This window comes from Hylobates moloch, unplaced genomic scaffold (assembly GCF_009828535.3).
Source record: "Hylobates moloch isolate HMO894 unplaced genomic scaffold, HMol_V3 SCAFFOLD_13, whole genome shotgun sequence".
In the NCBI taxonomy this organism is placed as follows: domain Eukaryota; kingdom Metazoa; phylum Chordata; class Mammalia; order Primates; family Hylobatidae; genus Hylobates; species Hylobates moloch.
Window position 1 is genome coordinate 38053455 of NW_026652288.1, and position 20261 is coordinate 38073715.

Genomic DNA, 20261 nt, shown 5'->3' on the forward strand with positions numbered 1-20261 from the left:
CAGCCTGGGCAACACAGTGAAACCCCGTCCCTACTAAAATACAAAAATTAGCTAGGTGTGGTGGCATGCAGAGAACTTTGAACCTGAGAGGCAGAGTTGCAGTGACCAAGTCGACCATGATCCAGCCTGGGCTTTTTTGAGATTGTCTCAAAACAAACAAACAAACCCACAAAGATCATGGGCTCCTGAGCCAGCCTGCCAGCATTCAGATTCCCAGGCTGTGTGAACTGGGGTCAGACTCTTCCCCTGCTGTGAGTCTCAGTTTTACTCTCTTGTCAAATGGGAGTAGCAATGGTACCTACAGCTTAAGGTTGATACCAGGTTAAATAAGTTATCCGTCTAAAGCACTTATAAGAGTGTATTTGCCATTGTTACTGTGTAGGCTGAAAAAGGACAGCCATGATCTCACTGGATTCTCACAGCAGCACTATGAGATGGGTTTTTACTGCCTTTCCCATTTTTACAGAGGCCTACAGGCAAAGTGCTTTGTCCAAGGTCATTAGGCTGGCAAATGCCAACCCAGTTCATTCATGTGGTTTCTGATTCCACATTGCAGCTAACCTTTAAGAAACCCTCTCTCTGCTGGGCATGTTAGCTCACCCCTGTCATCCCAGCACTTTGGGATGCTGAGGTGGGAGGATCACTTGAGCCCAGGAGTTTGAGACCAGCCTGGACAACATAGTGAGACCTTGTCTTTACAAAAAATAAAATAAAAAGAATTAGCCAGGCATGGTAGTGCACGTATGTAGTCCCAGCTACTCAGGAGGCTGAGTCAGGAGGATCACTTGTGCCCAGAAGTTAGAGGCTGCAGTAAGCTATGATTGAGCCATTGCATTCCAGCGTGGATGACAGAGTGAGACCCTATCTAAAAAAAAAAAAAGGAAACTATCTTCTTTGAAGACGTAAAAGACATGAAAAACAAGGAAAGATAAGGAATGACTGAGGAACTGTCACAGATAGAAAAGAGTAGGACTAGAGCCAGGCACGGTGGCTCACGCCCATAGTCCCAGCACTTTGGGAGGCAGAGGTGGGTGGATCACTTGAGGTCAGGAGTTCGAGGCCAGCCTGGCCAACATGGTGAAACCCCGTCTCTACTAAAAATACAAAAATTAGCCGGGCGTGGTGGTGCATGCCTGTAATCCCAGATACTTGGGAGGCTGAAGCAGGAGAATCGCTTGAACCCAGGAGGTGGAGCTTGCAGTGAGCCGAGATCATGCCATTGCACTCCAGCCTGGCCAATAGAGTGAGGCTCCATCTCAAAAAAAAAAAAAAAAAAAAATTAGCTGGGCATGGTGTCATGCCCCTGTGGTCCCAGCTATTCGAGAGATTGAAGTGGGAGGATCGCTTGAGTCTGGGAGTTGAGGCTGCAGTGAGCCATGTTTGCGCTACTGCACTCCAGTGCCAAACCCTGACAGAGCCAAACCCTGTGTCAAAAAACAAACGAGCAACTTTTCTCCCTGTTTCAACCACATGTCTGTGCAAGAACAGATTCTCTTCACAGGCAAAATCCAAAACAACAAATCACAACAGACTAAAATGAAAACAGATCTGAGGAGAATCCAGGTGTCAGTTACCAAACCAGATACTAAAGAGATTTTAGGCGGGGCGCGGTGGCTCATGCCTGTAATCCCAGCACTTTAGGAGGCCGAGACTGGAGGATCACTTGAGCTTGGGAATTCAAGACCAGCCTGGGCAACATGATGAAATTCCATCTGTATAAAAAATACAAAAATTAGCCAGGTATGGGGTGGTGGGTGCCTGTAATCCCAGCTACTCGGGAGGCTGAGGTGGGAGAATCGCTTGAACCCTGCGGGGCAGAGGCTGCAGTGAGCCAAGATTGTGCCGCTGCACTCCAGCCTGGTTGACAGAGCGGGACTCTGTCTCAAAAATAAATAAAGAAATAAAAGATTTTTAAAAGATGCAAGTCAATGCCACTCTCCTCACTCAATTTCTTCTTTTGCAAAATACAGTTTTTTCCTTAAAAATATCATTTACATTAATACAGAAGGTGTTTGTTATTGTTAATTTTAAATGACAATAAAAAATTTTAAATGCCTCAGTTTTAATACCTCATTTAGTAAATATCATTAGCTATAATGCACATAAACTAAAGCTCTTTGAGGTTCTCCATAAATTTTAGCAGTGTAAAATGGTCCTGAGATTAACAGTGTAAAACAAACAGTCCTGAGATTTAAAGTGTATGGAAATTGCTGCTACATGCCAAGCTCCGTTCTGTCCCCCTCACCCTTTTTTTTTTTTTGAGACAGGGCCTCATTCTGTCACCCAGGTTGGAGTGTAGTGGCATGATCTTGGCTCATTGCAACCTTTGACTCCTGGGCTCAAGCGATCCTCTTGCCTCAGCTCCCCAAGTAGCTGAGACTACAGGTGTGAGCCACCATGCCCAGCTAATTTTTTAATTTTTTTGTAGAGACGGGGTTTCACCATGTTACCCAGGCTGGTCTTGAACCCCTGAGGTCAAGTGATCCACCCACCTCAGTGTCCCAAAGTGCTGGGATTACAGGAATGCACCACTGTGCCTGGCCTCCACCACACTTTTTTTTTTTTTAAAGACAGGGTCTCTCTCTGTTGCCCAGGCTGGAGTGTAGTGGCCAATAATGGCTCACTGCAGCCTTGAACTCCTGGGCTCAAGCGATCCTCCCACCTCCGTCTCCCAAGTAGCTGGGACTATAGGTGCATGCCACCACACCTGGCTAAGATTTTTTCTTTTTCCCTAAGATGCAGAGGTCTCAGTATGTTTCCTAGGCTGGTCCAAAACTCATGACCTCAAGTGATCCTCCTGCCTCAGCCTCCCAAACTGCTAAGACTACAGGTGTGAGCCCCCACACCCAGCGTCAGTTCTGCCTCTTTACAGGTAGCAACTCATTTACACCTCACCATGAGGTTGTACTAATATTACCCCATTATCCAGATGAGGAGACTGAGGCCAGAGAGGTTAAGCCACTTGCCCAAGATCAGGCAGCAGGTACATAGCAAACCTGGGATTCTAACCCACGTGGTCTGGGTGCCAATGGTCCAGAGTCCAAGCTCTCACCCCCACAGTGGAAGGATCCTAATCAGAGATGGGGAGGCAGTAAGCTTCGTGGGGAAGAGGAGAGGAGGGATGGAGAAGGGGCTGGGTAACCCAGCTCTGTTATCATTCATCCACTGGTTCCTTCCACGACTGGCTCTGAGGCCTACCATGCACGAATGAACAAACGTGCCAGGTCCCGGAAACACAACAGAGATGCAATGAACAAGGACAGCAGCAGCCCCCTTTTGAGAGCAGGAGAGGACTCTCTGTGGGCTAAGCACCATGATCATTCCCCACACTTCCAGGTGTACCACAGCCTGTACTTCCCATTCCACAGAGGCGGATGGCGGAGGCTCAGGAGGAATCAGCCACCTGCCTAGGGGCTCACAGTGTGGGATTCCTGAGCCCTCAAACAATGAAGCACTGCTGGGCCTCGCTGGGAGAGGCGTAGAAATGAGTCAGGGACGCTTACCTGGGTAAGACAGATGGACTTGCTCTGGGGCAGCGCTGGGAGCCCCCAGGGACCCCTGGACTCCCAAGGAGAATAGCAGGAGTAGACAGCAACAGGACCAGTAGCCAGGAAGGGGGTGCATGGTGGTGGGGTGGTGACGGCAGACAGGGGAAAAGCAGGGGGACAGAGGAGATCAGCTCCCCACAAGTACAGCAGGAAGGGCTGGGAGGATGGGGAACGGAGGATGATCAGGCAGTGTTCTGGGGGACAGAGGCAGGAGGGCAGGGAGGTCTCCTTCAAGACGGGTGGTTATCCAGATGCTGGAGGGAGAAACCAAAAAAAAAAAAAGAATTGCTAAGGAACAGCAGCAGAGCTCTCTGAGCCTCCCTCACGGTGTGCCAACCGCTTGACATAGATTAACTCACGGAAGCCTCACGACATTGCTATGAAGTGGTGGCTGTGAGCATCATCGTCCCCATATCACAGATGAGGAAACTGAGCAGCTGAGTGATTCAGCTGCACAGCTAGGATGGGATGGAGCCAGGATTTGAACCCAGGAGGGCCTGATTCCAGAGCCTTGCTCCTAACCAGAGCTCACTTTCAGTGCTGGGGGTCTGGGAGTGGGGTGGAGGCTGTGTAGGAGGTTGCATTCGGCAGCCCCATCCCCAGCTTTCCATCCTGCTGTTAGAAACCCCAGTTCTCCTACCTACTCCCGAGATTCCAAGCATTCCCGCCTGCCCCCGGGACCTCGCCTCTCTACTCCATCCTTAGCCTTCTATTTTGCTCCTAGTGACCCCAATCCTCCCACGCCACCCCCAGATCCTTTAGAGTCCATCATGACCAGAGCGGCAGCATCCTCTCTCCCTGTCCCCAGTGTCCCTGCCCTTCCCCCATCTGTACCCACCCCCCTTCTCTCCAGCGCTTCCCCGCCTGCTCCAGCTCTGCCTCCAGCTGCCAGGCTGGAGCCGGGTCGGGACCATCCGGGAAAGGGGACGCCCTCCCGGACCCCGGCTCACCCTCGGGGGCGCCGGCTGCCCGCACGCGCCTCTCCCGCCACCAGCGCCGCCCCGGTATTTATGAGTTCGCGGGTGCCGAGGCCTCTCGCCGCCTACAGCCGTCCCAGCCCCGGAAGAGCCGGTCGCCTCGGGGTGACAGCCTCCCTAGACAGCCAGGGCCCCGGGTCCCACAGGTCCGGCCGGTCCTGCCTGGGCGCCCCACACCCACCCGCCCACCCCCCCAGGGCGTAGCTCGGGAAGGGGGACCCAGGAAGGCTTGGTACGTCTCCGCCGCCACCTCCGAGCCGGCCACCAGGTGAGCGCCCGGGCAGGTAAGCCTGCGCTCATCCCTCAGGCGCCCACTCATCAGCTGGGGAGCCCCTAGGGCACGGACACCGGCCCCTACCCTGGCCCTGCCCGATCCCCAGGTACCAAGGTGTGCAGGACCGGGGGATCCCCAACCTTTCCAGCCTCGCTGCATCTTCCTCGCAATTCCTTCCGGCTTCCTTCCTCTCCATGCTGAGCCCACTGACTCCTCCTCAGAAGCCCGGGACAACCTGAAAACAAAACCAGAATCCCGGAATTGCGGTGGGCTTTCTGAGCTGTGCGACCTAGGTGAGTTATTCAACCTCGCTGGACCTTGGGTTTTTTCACCTGTAAAAAGCAGGTGATGCTCTTATACACCCCGTGGGCTGTTGTGAGGAGTAAACGAGTTGCTGCATGAAATTTCATGCCAATAACAGGGTCCGGCCCAGAATAAGGGCTGGATAAGAATCAGCTGTTCTTTTTATCGTATTAACGCATGAACTCCAGAAACTGACGTCTAGGGAACAAGTTAGGGTTCTCCCCTGTAAACCTTTGCAAGCTGTTTGAATATGAGGAGCGGCTGCCACAAAAGGAGAAGCAGGGAAGAACTGGGGGGCCCGGATTTCCAGTCGTTTCCCCTTCCTGACTGCAGATACAATGACCTGCCACCACTTGGCTTTGTAAATTCAGAGCACATAGGCTTCTACTGATTGTGGACACCAATTTCAGAAATTGGCACTAGGAGCGTGGGAAAATCAAAACGAGCCCTTTGCACTGTTTGAGTTTTTTTTTTTTCTTCCCACTTCCAGAGTCTCCATTACAGCCTAAAATATAACGAAAGCAGCTCTCATAACCAAACTTGAGTACCTGCCACTCCTGTGGCCCCCAATTATAACCTCCCCTTATTCTTAGTTCTTCCAGAATGGGAGGTTCCTAAGCTTTTTTGTGCTAAAGATGCCTGTGGCAGGCTGGTCAAGCCCTTCTCAGGATCATGTTGTTACATGCATAATATAAATACACAGAAATACAAAGGAAACCAGTGCTATTGTGATACAAGGTGTTTGGGGGTTTTTGTTTGTTTGTTTGTTTGTTTTTGTTTGTTTTGTGTGTGAGTGTGTTTTGTTTTTGTTTTGAGACAGAGTTTCGCTCTGTTGCCCAGGCTGGAGTGCAGTGTCATGATCTTGGCTCATTACAACCTCTGCCTCCTGGGTTCCAGCTATTTTCGAGCCTCAGCCTCCCGAGTAGCTGGGACTACAGGCATGAACCACCGCGCCTGGCTGAAAACGAGAAGTTTTAAAAACCATACGAATATACATGCATATATTTCTATTAGCCATCAGAGTGATGACATTATCACAGGTCAGGTAGTCTCTGGAGAATGAAAAGGACAAACGTCTTAGTATAATTATGGAAATACTTTTGACCTCACTAACCCCCTGAGAAAGGTCTTGGGGACCCACAAGTGTCCCCAGACCATATTTTGAGAACTGCTAGATTAAAGCATAAAGGAGAGGTAAAAAAAATTTCCCCTATCCAAGTTCACATAGCTCCTGAATTCCCAACCACCAGCCCAGGTGAGAAAAGCCCACTGGAGTTACAGGCAACTCCATGACTGGCGGATGAGGGCTTATAGCTCAGGTGTAAGCTTGTGGTGGGGAACGCAGCATCGACTCTGGGGCTAGATGGCCTGCTTATAAATCTATCTTCAGCATTGACTAACTTAGACAAGTGATTTAACCGCACGGTGCCTCAGTTTCCCCATCTGTGAAATGGGAACAATAGTAGCGCCTTATAGGGTTGTTGCGAGGATTAAATAATGAACCCCTTAGAACAGTGCCTAGCACAGAGGAAGTGCCCCCATACAATCTTCTAATTATTATAATTAGAAGATTATTATCAATAATGCATGAACTTTAATGAAGATTATTATCAATAATCTTCTAATTATTACCAAGACATGTAGTTTGCCCAGTTTGTAAGAGAGAGTTTTAATAAGCCTAGTTTTCTAAGTCACTTTACTCTGTCCCCCAGGCTGGAGTGCAGTGGCGCGATCTCGGCTCACAGCAACCTCTGCCTCCCAAGCTCAAGCGATTCTCATGCCTCAGCCTCCTGAGTAGCTGGGATTATAGGTGTGTGCCACCACGCCCAGCTAATTTTTGTATTTTTATTTTTATTTATTTTTTTTGAGACAGAGTCTTGCTCTGTCGCCCAGGCTGGAGTGCAGCGTCACGATCTCAGCTCACTGCAAGCTCCGCCTCCCGGGTTCTCGCCATTCTCCTGCCTCAGCCTCCTGAGTAGCTGGGACTACAGGCCCCTGCCACCATGCCTGGCTAATTTTTTATATTTTTAGTAGAGATGGGGTTTCACCGTGTTAGCCAGGATGGTCTCGATCTCCTGATCTCATGATCCGCCCACCTCGGCCTCCCAAAGTGCTGGGATTACAGGTGTGAGCCACTGCACCCGGCCTTGTATTTTTAGTAGAGATGGGGTTTCACTGTGTTGGCCAGGCTGGTCTCGCACTCCTGGACTCAAGTAATCCACCCACCTCGGCCTCCCAAAGTGCTGGGAGTACAGGTGTGAGCTGCCGTGCCCAGTCAATTTAAGCCTTCTAAATTATGAAATGTGATATACATGCAGAAAAGTACATGAGACATAAATGTCCCACTGAATGAATATGACAAAGTGAACACACCTGTGTAACCACCAACCAGGTGTAAGAAAAATAATCTTACCAGCTTCCCCCAAGCCCCCTCCTGCTTCCTCTCCAGCACAGCTTTCTTCCTTCCTGTAAAGGAATCCACTTAACTTTTACCTGACTTTAGTTTCCCCACCTAAGTATGCCTTCCTATACACTGTGGTTTGATTTTGCCTATTTTTGCACATGGCGTAAATAGAAATATACAGGATTAACTCTTTCACTCAACTTTATGATTGGGAAATGTATCTGAGTTGGGCGTATAATTGCAACCCATTTTCGTTCTCATTGCCAAGCAGCCCTCCATTGTGTGAATACATCCCAATTTATGTATCAATGGTGGTTTTTTTGTCTGTTTGTTTTTGTTTTTGTTTTGTTTTTCTGAGACAGAGTTTCGTTCTTGTTACCCAGGCTGGAGTGCAATGGGGTGATCTCGGCTCACTGCAACCTCCACCTCCCAGGTTCAAGCAATTCTCCTGCCTCAGCCTCCTGAGTAGCTGAGATTACAGGCATGAGCCACCACACCTAGCTAATTTTGTATTTTTTAGTAGAGACAACGTTTCACCATGTTGGCCAGGCTGGTTTCGAACTCCCGACCTCAGGTGATCCACCTGCCTCAGCCTCCCAAAGTGCTGGGATTACAGGCGTGAGCCACCGTGCCCAGCCATCGGTGGCTTATTTATCAATTTATTTATCAGTTGGTTTATCTATCAAAACCAATTGTCAATGGAATTTTGAGTTACTTCCTTTTTTTTTGGCTTTTGCAAATAGCGCTGCAATCAACATTCTAGTACATATTTTGTTAAGCATATATACACATTTCTCTTGGATGTAAACTAGGAGTATGAGATGGCTGGGTCATAAGGTGCATGTATCTTTATCTTTGGTAGATACAGCCAAAGAGGTTTCCAAAGTGGTATTTCTTCTCCTCCCACCAGCCACGTTAGAACATTTCCATTGTTCCACATCGCTGCCAAAACTTGGAACCAATAAAGCATTGTCAGGTGCTTTATTTTTAGTCATTCTGGTGGGTGTGTAGTGCTAGCTCATTGTAGTTTTAATTTGCATTTCCCTGCTGAGTAATGAAATTGAACATCTCTTCATTTGCATATCAGCCTTTTGGATATCCTTTTTGTGATGTGCTTGTTCAAGTGTCTTGTCCGGTTTTCTACTGGCTTGTCCATTTTTATTGGTTTATTTATTTTTATTTCTTTTTTTTTTTAGATAAAGGGTCTTGCTCTGTCACCTAGGCTGTAGTGCAGTGGCATCATCATAGCTCACTGCAGCCTCTACCTCCCTGGCTCAAGCAATCCTCCCACCTCAGCCTCCCAGTAGCTGGGACCACAGGCATGCACCACCATCATGCCTGGCTAATTTTGTTTATTTCTATTTTTATTTTTATTTATTTATTTATTTGAGACAGAGTCTCACTCTGTTGCCCAGGTTGGAGTACAATGGCACGATCTCAGCTCACTGCAACCTCTGCCTCCCAGGTTCAGGAGATTCTCCTGCCTCAGCCTCCCGAGTAGCTGTGATTGCAGGCGCCTGCCACCACCCCCGGCTAATTTTTGTATTTTTAGCAGAGACAGGGTTTCACCATGTTGGCCAGGCTGGTCTCGAACCCCTGACCTCAGGTGATCCACCCACCTCGACCTCCCAAAGTGCTGGGATTACAGGTGCGTGCACCACACCCAGCTAATTTTGTTAATTTTTTTGTAGGGCCAAGGTCTTTCCATATTCCCCAGGCTGATCTTGAACTCCTGGACTCAAGCGATCCTTCTGCTTTGACCTCCCAAACTGTTGGCATTACAGGAGTGAGCCACTGCACCTGGCCTCTTCTTTTACTTTCCAACAGCTTTCTCATTTGAGTTACCCCTAGGTTGGCAATCTATCTGGAACTGATTTTTGTGTACAATGTAAGTTAGGGTTTTAAATTTTATCAAAGTAATGCACATAGCTAATAAAATAAAAATAAATGAGTCTACTTTCTTAAGGAGACTTCTTTTTTAAAAACTATTTCTCCATTATGAAAATAGTAGCATCATTGGCCAGGCACGGTAGCTCACGCCTGTAATCCCAGCACTTTGGGAGGCCAAGGTGGGCAGATCACAAGGGCAGGAGTTCGAGACCAGCCTGGCTAACGTGGTGAAATCCCATCTCTACTAAAAATACAAAAATTTGCCAGGCATGGTAGTGAGCGCCTGTAATCCTAGCTACCCAGGAGGCTGAGGCAGGAGAATCACTTGAACCCGGGAGGTGGAGGTTGCAGTGAGCTGAGATCATACTATTGCACTCCAGCCTGGGCATCAGAATCAGACTCTGTCTCAAAAAATAAAAAGAAAAAGAAAAAGAAAAAAGAAAATATTCGCATCTCATTACTGAAAACTTAGAAAGAGCCAGGGAGGTTTCATGGCTCAAGGAACTAACAAACCTGGGTTTTGTTTTTGTTTTTGGAGACAGGGTCTCACTCTGTCACCCAGGCTGGAGTGCATTGGTGCAATCATGCAATCATAGCTCACTGTGACCTCAAACTCCTGTCCTCAAGCAATCCTCCCACCTCAGCCTCCCAAAATGCTGGGATTATAGGCGTGAGTCACTGTGCATAGCCACAAACCTGGGTTTGAATTCTGGTTCTGCCACTTTGTGACCGGGTAACCTTGGGTGAGTGTCTGCTCTTGTGTTAGCCTCAGTGACCTAATATCTAAAACTGATATACAGTGCCTACTTTGCAAGTGCTTGGAAAGATACAGCAAGTAAAACGTGTAACACGGGATGGGGCTGATCAAAAAGAGCTTCATAGATAATAGCCACAATTATTTACGAAAGATTTCATTCAATCACTCAGTGGCCATTGAGAATGTTTGGAGCATTTTTTCTCGTACACAGGAATTGGGCTGAATCACAGTCATACCACAGTCTGACGTTATTTTTACTGGACTCTTCTAAGCATTCTTTGATACTGGCTCATAATATTCCATTGTGTGGTTTACTTTATCCAATTTGAGAGATGGCATCCATGGAAAAAAGCCAGGGCTTTGGAGGCAGACAGCTTGCGTTTAAACCCAGCTCCAACATTGAGTAGCTGTGAGCCATTTGCCTCTCTGTGCCTCAATTTCCGCATCTGCAAAATGGTGACAATAAACCATGCTGTATATTTGACGTATTTTAGAGAGTTGTGAGAATTACATGAGTAAATGAATGGATGTAATGAACTAAGACCTGTGGTAAAAACAGCACTTGGTATAAACCGAGTCCTTAAAAATCTTAATAGAAACATTTCAAGGTTTTAGCTGGGTGCGGTGGTACATACCTGCAGTCTTAGCTACTTGGGAGGCTGAGGCAGGAGGGTTATGTGAGCCTAGGAGTTCAAGACCAGCCTGGGCAACACAGTGAGACCCCCATCTCTAATTTATATATGTACATATATAAAGAATAGTAAGATGTGGGCTTTTTGGATTTGGTTTTTTCTTTTCTTTTTTTTTTTTTTAAAGTCAGGATCTTGCTCTGTTTCCCAGGCTGGAGTACAGTGGTGCGATCTCAGCTCACTACAGCCTCGACTTCTCGGGCTCAAGCAATCCTCCCACCTCAGCCTCCCAAGTAGCTGGGACTACAGGCTCACACCACTACGCCCGGCTAATTTTTGTATTATTTGTAGAGACGAAGACTTGAGATGTTGCCCAGGCTGGTCTCAAACTCCTAGGCTCAAGGGATCCTCCCACCTTGGCCTCCCAAAGTGCTGAGATTACAGGCGTGACCCACTGTGCCCGGCCAAGAATAGTAAGATGTTAATGATAGAATCCAGGTGGATATATGGTGGATATATGTGTGTTCCTTGTAAAGGTCTTTCAATTTTCCTGTGCGTTTGAAAATGTTCATAATAAAATGTTGGGGAAAATGCTTGGGGACATCCACGTAGTTGCTGTTGTCGACAGTCATGATGAAGCCAGAGCAGCAACTGATTCCCGAGTGATTGACACACCCTGTATGTTCATTTAATGACCCTGACAATCTTTAATGCAGACTTTAGAAATTTGGCCGGGCGCGGTGGCTCACGCTTGTAATCCCAGCACTTTGGGAGGCCGAGGCGGGTGGATCACGAGGTCAGGAGATCGAGACCACGGTGAAACCCCGTCTCTACTAAAAATACAAAAAAATTAGCCGGGCGTGGTGGTGGGCGCCTGTAGTCCCAGCTACTCGGAGAGGCTGAGGCAGGAGAATGGCGTGAGCCCGGGAGGCGGAGCTTGCAGTGAGCCGAGATTGCGCCACTGCACTCCGGCCTGGGCGACAGAGCGAGACTCCGTCTCAAAAAAAAAAAAAAAGAAATTTTACAGATGAGGACCCATTTTACAGTTGAGGAAACTGAAGCTCAGCAAGGCTAAGCACCTTGTATGACCTTCAGGTCACCGACTGGGTAGGGGGCAGATAGGGTGAATGGTAGAGTGACAGCTCCCTTCCAGAAGGAAGGGTAGCATGCACCTGGGGACAGGGACCTGGGCTAACAGGTCTTGGGGTCACCCCGGGAATGATCCCCATTATCGCAGCTTCCCTGTATGGAGTGCTTGGCTGTGTGCCGAATGCTCTGCATGAATAATCCCATTGATACTGCACGCTGCTTATTAAGCCCATTTTATAGACGGACAAACTGAGGCTAGAGACATTGAGCAATTTACCTAAATCACACAGCTGGTGTGTGGCAGAGAAGCCAGGACTAGAACCCTGGTGTGTCTGATTTTAAAGCCTGGTGTGTGAATACTTTTGTTTTTTGAGACAGAGTTTTGCTCTTGTTGCCCAGGCTGGAGTGCAATAGCATGATCTCAGCTCACTGCAACCTCCGCCTCCCGGGTTCAAGCGATTCTCCTGCCTCAGCTTATGGAGCAGCTGGGATTACAGGTGTGCGCCACCACGGCTGGTGAATTTTTTGTATTTTTAGTACAGATGGGGTTTCAGCATGTTGGCCAGGCTGGTCTCGAACTCCTGATCTCAGGTGATCCACCCGCCTCGGCCTCCCAAACTGCTGGGATTACAGGCGTGAGCCACCACGCCCAGCTGTGCAAATACTTTTAGGAGCTACTCTTCCCAGCTTAGAATATTATCCGCTGTGAAATGCTGTCAGCTCCACCCTCCAATCTATCCAGAACCTGCCCACTTCTGCAGCCCCTATCCATCCTCTCCTTCCTGGGCTGTCTCAGCAGGCCCCTCCCTGGTCTTCCCACTCACATCCTGTCCCCCTCCTCATACCCTGCAGTCTGTCCCTCACATGTAACCAGAGGGGTCCTGTGAACACCTGAGTCAGATCACGTCTCTCACCTGCTCAAAGCCCTCCTGATCCTCTCACTCAGGGGAAAGCCAGAGACCTCCCTATGGCCCACGAGACTCCACATGATCTGCCCATCACTTCTCTTTCCTTATCTCTTACTACTTGCCCCTCTCCCACAATGGTTCAGGCACGAGGCTTCTACACTGTGTTTTGTTTTGTTTTGTTTTGTTTTGTTTTGTTTTGTTTTGTTTGAGATAGAGTCTTGCTCTGTTGCCCAGGCTGGAGTGCAGTGGTGCGATCTCAGCTCACCGCAACCTCTGCTTCCTGGGTTCAAGCGATTCTCCTGCCTCAGCCTCCTGAGTAACTGGGACTGCATGTGCATGCCACCATGCCTGGCTAATTTTTGTATTTTCAGTAGAGGCGGGGTTTCAGCATGTTGCCAAGGCTGGTCTTGAACTGCTGACCTCAAGTGATTCGCCCATGCCAGCCTCCCAAAGTGCTAGGATTACAGGTGTGAGCCACTGCGCCTAGCCTCTACGCTGTTCTTTGAACATATTAGTCATGTTCCCACTTCTCAGGGCCTTCTCATTGCCTGTTCCCTTGACCTAGAACATTCTTCCCCAGGTGCCCATGTAGCCCCTTCTCTCCTTCCTTCAGGCCTTACCCAGATGACACTGTCTCAGGGAGCCCTCCCCTTGACTAATTTAAAATTACAATCCACCTCCACACACTACTCCCCACCCCACAAGCCAGGGGTCTGCAAAAGTTTTTTGGTAAAGGGCAAGATATTAAATATTTTAAGATTTGCAGGCCACATAGCCTCTGTCACAGCTACTGGACTCTGTCATCAAACAAAAGCACCTATAGACATTACAGGACCCAATGAGCGTGGGTGTATTCCAGTAAAACTTTATGGAGGCCAGGCGCAGTGGCTCATGCCTATAATCCTAGCACTTTGGTAGGTCGAGGCAGGAGGATTGCTTGAGGCCAAGAGTTCAAGACCAACATGGCCAACATAGTGAGACTTCATCTCCAAAAAACAAACAAATTTATAGACACTGAAATTGGAAATTCATATAATTTTCTTTTCTTTTCTTTTCTTTTTTTTTTTTTTTTTTTTTGAGATGGAGTTTCTTTCTTGTTGCCCAGGCTGGAGTGCAATGGCGCGATCTCAGCTCACTGCAACCTCTGCCTCCCGGGTTCAAGCGATTCTCCTGGCTCAGCCTCCCGAGTAGCTGGGATTACAGGCGCACACCATTACATCAGGCTAATTTTTGCATTTTTAGTAGAGACGGGGTTTCACCATGTTGGCCAAGCTGGTTTCGAACTCCTGACCTCAGGTGATCCGCCCGCCTCGGCCTCCCAAAATGCTGGGATTACAGGCGTGAGCCACTGCGCCCAGCCAAAATTCATGTAATTTTCATATACCAGAAAATATTATTTTTCTTTTGTTTTTGTTTTCCAACCATTAAAAAATGTAAAAATCAACCGGGCATGGTTGCTTATGCCTGTAATCCCAGTGCTCTGGGAAGCTGAGGCAGAAGGATCACTTAAGTCCAGAAGTTTGAGACCAGCTGGGGCAATACAGCAAGACCCCATCTCTTAAAAAAATACTAAAATTAGCAGGGCGTGGTGGCGCACACGTGTAGTCCCAGCTACTTGGGAGGCTGAGGTGGGAGGATTATCTGAGCCTGGGATGTTGAGGCTGTAGTGAGCCATAATCGCACCACTGTACTCCAGCCTGAGTGACAGAGGTGAGAACCTGTCTCAAAAAAAGTTTTTTTAAGTTAAAATCAGGCCAAGCGTGGTGGCTCATGCCTATAATCCCAGCACTTTGGGAGGCCAAGACAGGCAGATCACTTGAGTTCAGGAGTTTGAGACCAGCCTGGCCAACATGGTGAAACCCCATCTCTACTCAAAATACAAAAATTAGCTGGGCATGGTGATCTTTGCCTGTAATCCCAACGACTCAGGAGGCTGAGGCAGGAGAATCGCTTGAAACCGGGAGGCAGAGGTTGCAGTGAGCCGCGATCACACCACTGCACTCCAGCCTGGGTGACAGGGAGAGCCTTCGTCTTTAAAAAAAAAAAGTAAAAACCATTCTTAGGTTGTAGGCTGTACAAAAACAAATGACAGGCTGTATTTGGCCCCCCGACTGTAGTTTGCTGACCCCTGCCCTAAGCTTACCCTGGCTAATGTTTGTTTCATAGCATTCATCACCTTCTAACAGACTGTAATATTTACTAGTTTATTATGTTTATTGTCTAGCATCTCCCCTGGAGCTATCAGCCCCAGCTTCCTAACAGCTCCAGGAAGGCAGGGATGTTGGCTGTCTGGCACATAGCAGGTGTGCAGTAAGGATTTATTAAATGATCGAATACGTGGATGAATCCTAATGACCGTTGGGATCATGAACCCATTCTTGCTGCCCGGCTAAGCGCTGGACCCTAGAATTTGAGATTGGAGGAGGAGGAGAGCACAGAATCATTTTCTCTTTCCCTCCCTCCCTCCCTCCTTTCTTTCTTTCTTGCTTTCTTGCTTTCTTGCTTTTTCTTTCTTTCTTCTTTCTTTCTTTTCTTTTTCTTTTCTTTCTTTTCTTTCTTTCTTTTTCTTTCTTTCTTTCCTTCTCTCTTTCTTTCTTTCCCTCCCTCCCTCCCTTCCTTCCTTCTTTCCTTCCTTCCCTCCCTCCCTCCCTTCCTTACTTTTTTTCTTTTCTTTTTCTTTTCTATTTTTCCGAGTCTTACTCTGTCGCCCAGGCTGGAGTGCAATGGCGTGATCTTGGCTCACTGCAACTTCCGCCTCCCAGCAGAACCATTTCCTTTCATCCCAAACTTTGAGCTCCATGATTTCATCCTGACTGCGTATGATGTCACACGTCAGGGGACCTGTGAGCCACTGGAGGTGAGCAGCATGCCCAGGGCACAGCTCACCTCCCAAGAGATGCCACCCTGCTTCAAATTACAGCAGGAAGGAAGAGTGACTCACCCTCTCAGATGTGGAGGCTTCCTGTGACAGACCCAGGACAGCCCACCCCACGCTTCACCTCATAATCACTGCCACAGCCAGTTCGCTGGAGGCTCCCTGTGAACCGTGTATGATTGCATGGATTCCTCACCGCTTCACGTGGTCCCATTTTCTATTACAGAAGAGGAAACTCAGGTTCAGAGGAGTGAGCTCACTTACCTGACCTCACACTGTCAGTAAGAAGAAGAGCTAAGCCAGGTGCAGTGGCTTATGCCTGTAATCCCAGCACTTTGGGAGGCCGAGGCAGGTGGATCACCTAGGTCAGGAGTTCGAGACCAGCCTGGCCAACATGGTGAAACTCTGTCTCTACTAAAAATACAAAAATTAGCCAGGCATAGTGATGGACGCCTGTGTTCCCAGCTACTCAGGAAGCTGAGACTAGAGAATCTCTTGAACGTGGGACGTGGAAGTTGCAGTGAGCTGAGATTGCACCATTGCACTCCAGCCGGGGCAACAGAGCAAGACTCTGTGTCAAAAAAAAAAAAAGAGCTGAGATTCATTCCCTTCTGCCCCCTTGGCCTTAACCACCAGGCCCCACTGTCTCCAATTCATCCCTCTGCCATCTCGTCCTGGATTTCAGGCCTCAGGTCCTGTGTCATCTCCCAGCATGGTTTTGTTTTTGTCATTTTTTTTCTTTTTTTTTTGAGATGGAGTTTTGCTCTTTTTGCCCAGGCTGGAGTGCAGTGGCACGATGTTGGCTCACTGCAATCTCCATCTCCTGGATTCAAGCGATTCTCCTGCCTCAGCCTCCCGAGTAGCTGGGATTACAGGCACGCACCACCACACCCAGCTAATTTTGTATTTTTAGTCGAGACGGGGTTTCTCCATGTTGGTCAGGGTGGTCTGGAAGTCCCGACCTCAGGTGATCCAACCATCTTGGCCTCTCAAAGTCCTGGGATTACAGGCGTGAGCCACCCTGCCTGGCCATGTATTTTGTTTTTTAAGACAGGGGCTCATTCTGTTGCCTAGGCTGTAGTGCAGTGGCATGATCATAGCTCACTGCAGCCTCGAACTCCTGGACTCAAGTGATCTTCCCACTTCAACCTCCCTAGTAGCTGAGACTACAGTTTCACGCCACCTCACCCACCTGATTTTTAAAATTTTTTTGTAGAGACAGAGTCTTGCCTTGCTGACCAGGCTGGTTTCAAACTCCTGGGCTGAAGCAATCCACCTGCCTTGGCCTCCCAGCGTGCTAGGATTACAGGCGTGAGCCACCGCATGTGGCCTCCAAGCACAACTGTATCATGGGGTCGACATGATAGTTCCATAAAATCCGGCATTGAGACCAGGGACAGACTAAACCCTCAAACAAACATGAGCTCTTGTAAATATTGGCCCAACTATTTATTTTTTTTTATTTTTATTTTATTATTATTATTATTTTCTTTTTTTTTTTTTTTGAGATGGAGTCTTGCTCTGTCGCCCAGGCTGGAGCACAGTGGTGTGATCTTGGCTCACTGCAACCTCTGCTACCTGGGTTCAAGTGATTCTCCTGCCTCAGCCTTCCAAGTAGCTGGGAATACAGGCACATGACACCACGCCTGGATAATTTTTTTTTTTTTTTTAAGTAGAGACAGGGTTTTACCATGTTGGCCAGGCTGCTCTTGAACACCTGACCTCAAATGATCTGCCCACCTCGGCCTCCTAAAGTGCTGGGATTACAGGTGTAAGCCACCATGCCTGGCCCCAACTATTTATTGTACCATTGTTGGGTACACCATTTTCCACTGGAGTCACATTGAGGAGTGTTGGAAGATTTTGAAGTCCTACAGGGGTGTGCTTGGGAGGCTGAGGTGAAAGGATCACTTGATCCCAGGAGATTGCAGTGAGCTGTGATCATGCCACTGCACTCCAGCCTGGGCAACAGAGCAAGACCCTGTCCCCCACAAAAAAATGCCTTAAAAAATATCTTATTAGGCTGGATGTAGTGGCTCACGCCTGTAATCCCAGCACTTTGGGAGGCTGAGGCAGGCCGATCGCTTGAGCCCAGGAGTTTGAGACCAGCCTGGCCAACATGGCGAAACCTCGTCTCTACAAAAAATACAAAAATTAGCCAGGTGTGCTGGTGTGCGCCCGTGGTCCCAGCTATTCGGGAAGCTGAGGTGGGAGGACCACTTGAGCCCGGGAGGGAGGCAGAGGTTGCAGTGAGCCAAGATCTCACCACTGCACTCCAGCCTTGGTAGAGCCTGTCTGTAAATAAATAAATAAAAACCCACTGGAGAGCAAGGCTCATCCTTCTGTGTGAGGAAAGGGCAGCCTGGCCCCTGTTGTGTGAAGGATGAGCTGGGTCATATCAAGGTCAAATCTGGTATGACCTTCCCTGAGGGTTGACACAAACCCTTCCTCGTGAGTTCAGTGGGTGAGAACAGGAGTTGAGTCCTAGAGGGCACATGACCCACCACCAACCGGGGGATCTGTCAGGGCTGAAGCATGGGCCACGCTGTGCATGGTCAGCAGGAGTGCGGTCAGCTCTGTGTATCCTACCTCCGGGAACACCCCAGCCCTCCAAGGCTCTCAGGCGTGGACCTAGCAGCACAGTTACTACAGGGAAACGAGTGTAGCCCTGGGTCCATGGCAGGTCACGCAGGGAGAACAAGCTTTCTGCCACGGTCAAGGCAAGTCAAGTATAGACAGGAATGTGGGCCGGGTGTGGTGGCTGCCTGCACTTTGGGAGGCTGAGGTGGGAGGATCTCTTGAGCCCAGGAGTTCAAGAGCAGCTTGGGTGATGTAGTGAGACCCTGTCTCCAGTTAAAAAGAAAGGAAGAATGTGGTTCACGTTCACCCAGCCATACTCTCCTCAACTTAAAAGACAAAACAAAGGCCGGGTGCAGTGGCTCAAGCTGCAATCTCAGCACTGTGGGAGGCCATGGTGCAAGGTGGGCAGATTGCTTGAGCTCAGGAGTTCGAGATCAGCCTGGGTGACACGGTGAAACCCCGTCTCTACAAAAAAATACAAAAACTAGCCAGGTGTGGTGATGTGCACCTGTCATCCCAGCTACTTGGGAGGCTGAGGTGGGATGATCATTTGAGCCCAGGAGGTCAAGGCTGCAGTGAGCTGAGATCATTATACCACTGCACTCCAGCCTGGGCAACAGAGTGAGACACTGTCTCAAAAAAAACAGTACAATGGCAGTTGGCGTGCTGGCAATGATTGCCCCCACATCAGCCTCATGAGTCACACAGGCCTATTTGGACTGGTTGCCCTCTAACCTTTTCTATTTTATTTTTATATAATAGAAATAAATAAATAATTTGTATATTATATAATTACAGAAATATGTAGAAATAATTTTTATATAATAGAAATAAACATTATATATTTATTTTTATATAATATTTTTATGTCTATGTTAGAGAAAGGGTCTCTGTCTGTCACCCAGGCTAGAGTGCAGTGGCATGATCAGGGCTCACTGCAGCCTCGAGCTCCTGGGATGAAGTGATCCTCTTGCCGCGGCCTCCCCAGTAGCTGGGATCACAGGTACACAACACCATACCCGGCCTGCCCTCAGACTTTGATGCCCTGCTGCCATGCTGGGACCTCGTTTACTGCCATCCTGAGATGCCCCTTCACTTCTCTCCTATGTCAGGTCCCCTGTGTCCTGGATATTAGTGCTCCCCTTTTTCTTGGTGGTGCTCTCATTTCAGTGGAGTGCATCCTGGAGCTTTTTTTGTTGTTGTTGTTGTGAGACAGAGTCTCGCTCTGTCGCCCAGGCTGGAGTGCAGTAGTGCGATCTCGGCTCACTGCAACCTCCGCCTCCCAGGTTCAAGCGATTCTCCTGCCTCAGCCTCCCGAGTAGCTGGGATTACAGGCACACACCACCATGCCCAACTAATTTTTGTATTTTTAGTAGAGACAGGGTTTCACCATGTCGGTCAGGCTGGTCTCGAACTTCTGACCTCGTGATCCACCCGCCTCGGCCTCCCGAAGTGCTGGGATTACAAGCGTGAGCCACCGTGCCTGGCCATCCTGGAGCTTGCTTCTTGAGCAAGGTCATGGGAGGTAAACGTTTGAGACTTTACATGTCTGAAAATGTCTTCAACCTCTCCCCTGACTTGATTGATAGTTGACTGGCCACAGAATTCAGGGACCAAATTCCATTTGTTTCAGAATTTTAAAGGCATTTTTCTCTCATCTTGTTTGCAGTATTGTTCTTGAGAAGTCTGAGGTTTTTGTTGTTGTTGTTTATTTGTTTTGTTTGTTTTTTGATGATAGTGGCAAAGGAGAGAGTAGTGAGGCCAGGGGTGGTGACAGAGAAGGTGGTACACGGAGGGGGAGGCACAAAAGAGGTTGATAGGAGGGGAGGAAAGGTGTGGCGGGGTCCACTGGCTGTTCACAGTGGCCATTTGCACATTTGCACCTTCTATAACAGCACCCTCAGGTTTCTCTCTCTCTCTTTTTTTTTTTTTTTTTGAGACAGAGTCTCGCTCTGTTGCCCAGGCTGGAGTGCAGTGGCACCATCTTGGCTCACTGTAACCTGTGCCTCCTGGGTTCAAGTGATTCT

General features: G+C 48.6%; 1 protein-coding gene across 4 annotated transcripts in view; it reads right to left on the reverse strand.

The window, feature by feature from the left end:
• The window catches only part of ACP7 (acid phosphatase 7, tartrate resistant (putative)), a 30172-nt gene extending 23228 nt beyond the window's left edge, over window positions 1-6944 (reverse strand). For 2 of the 4 annotated variants that reach the window (XM_058426829.1, XM_032172989.2), the window contains exons 1-2: window positions 4499-6944; window positions 3504-3802 (exon numbers count right to left, since the gene is read on the reverse strand). In XM_058426829.1, the coding sequence (XP_058282812.1) occupies window positions 3504-3624 (121 nt within the window). In that variant the 5' untranslated portion in view covers window positions 3625-3802; window positions 4499-6944. The remainder of the gene's footprint in view (window positions 1-3503; window positions 3803-4498) is intronic. The other 2 variants (XM_032172987.2, XM_032172988.2) reach the window with 2 other exon arrangements.
• Between the last annotated feature and the right edge of the window lie 13317 nt (window positions 6945-20261).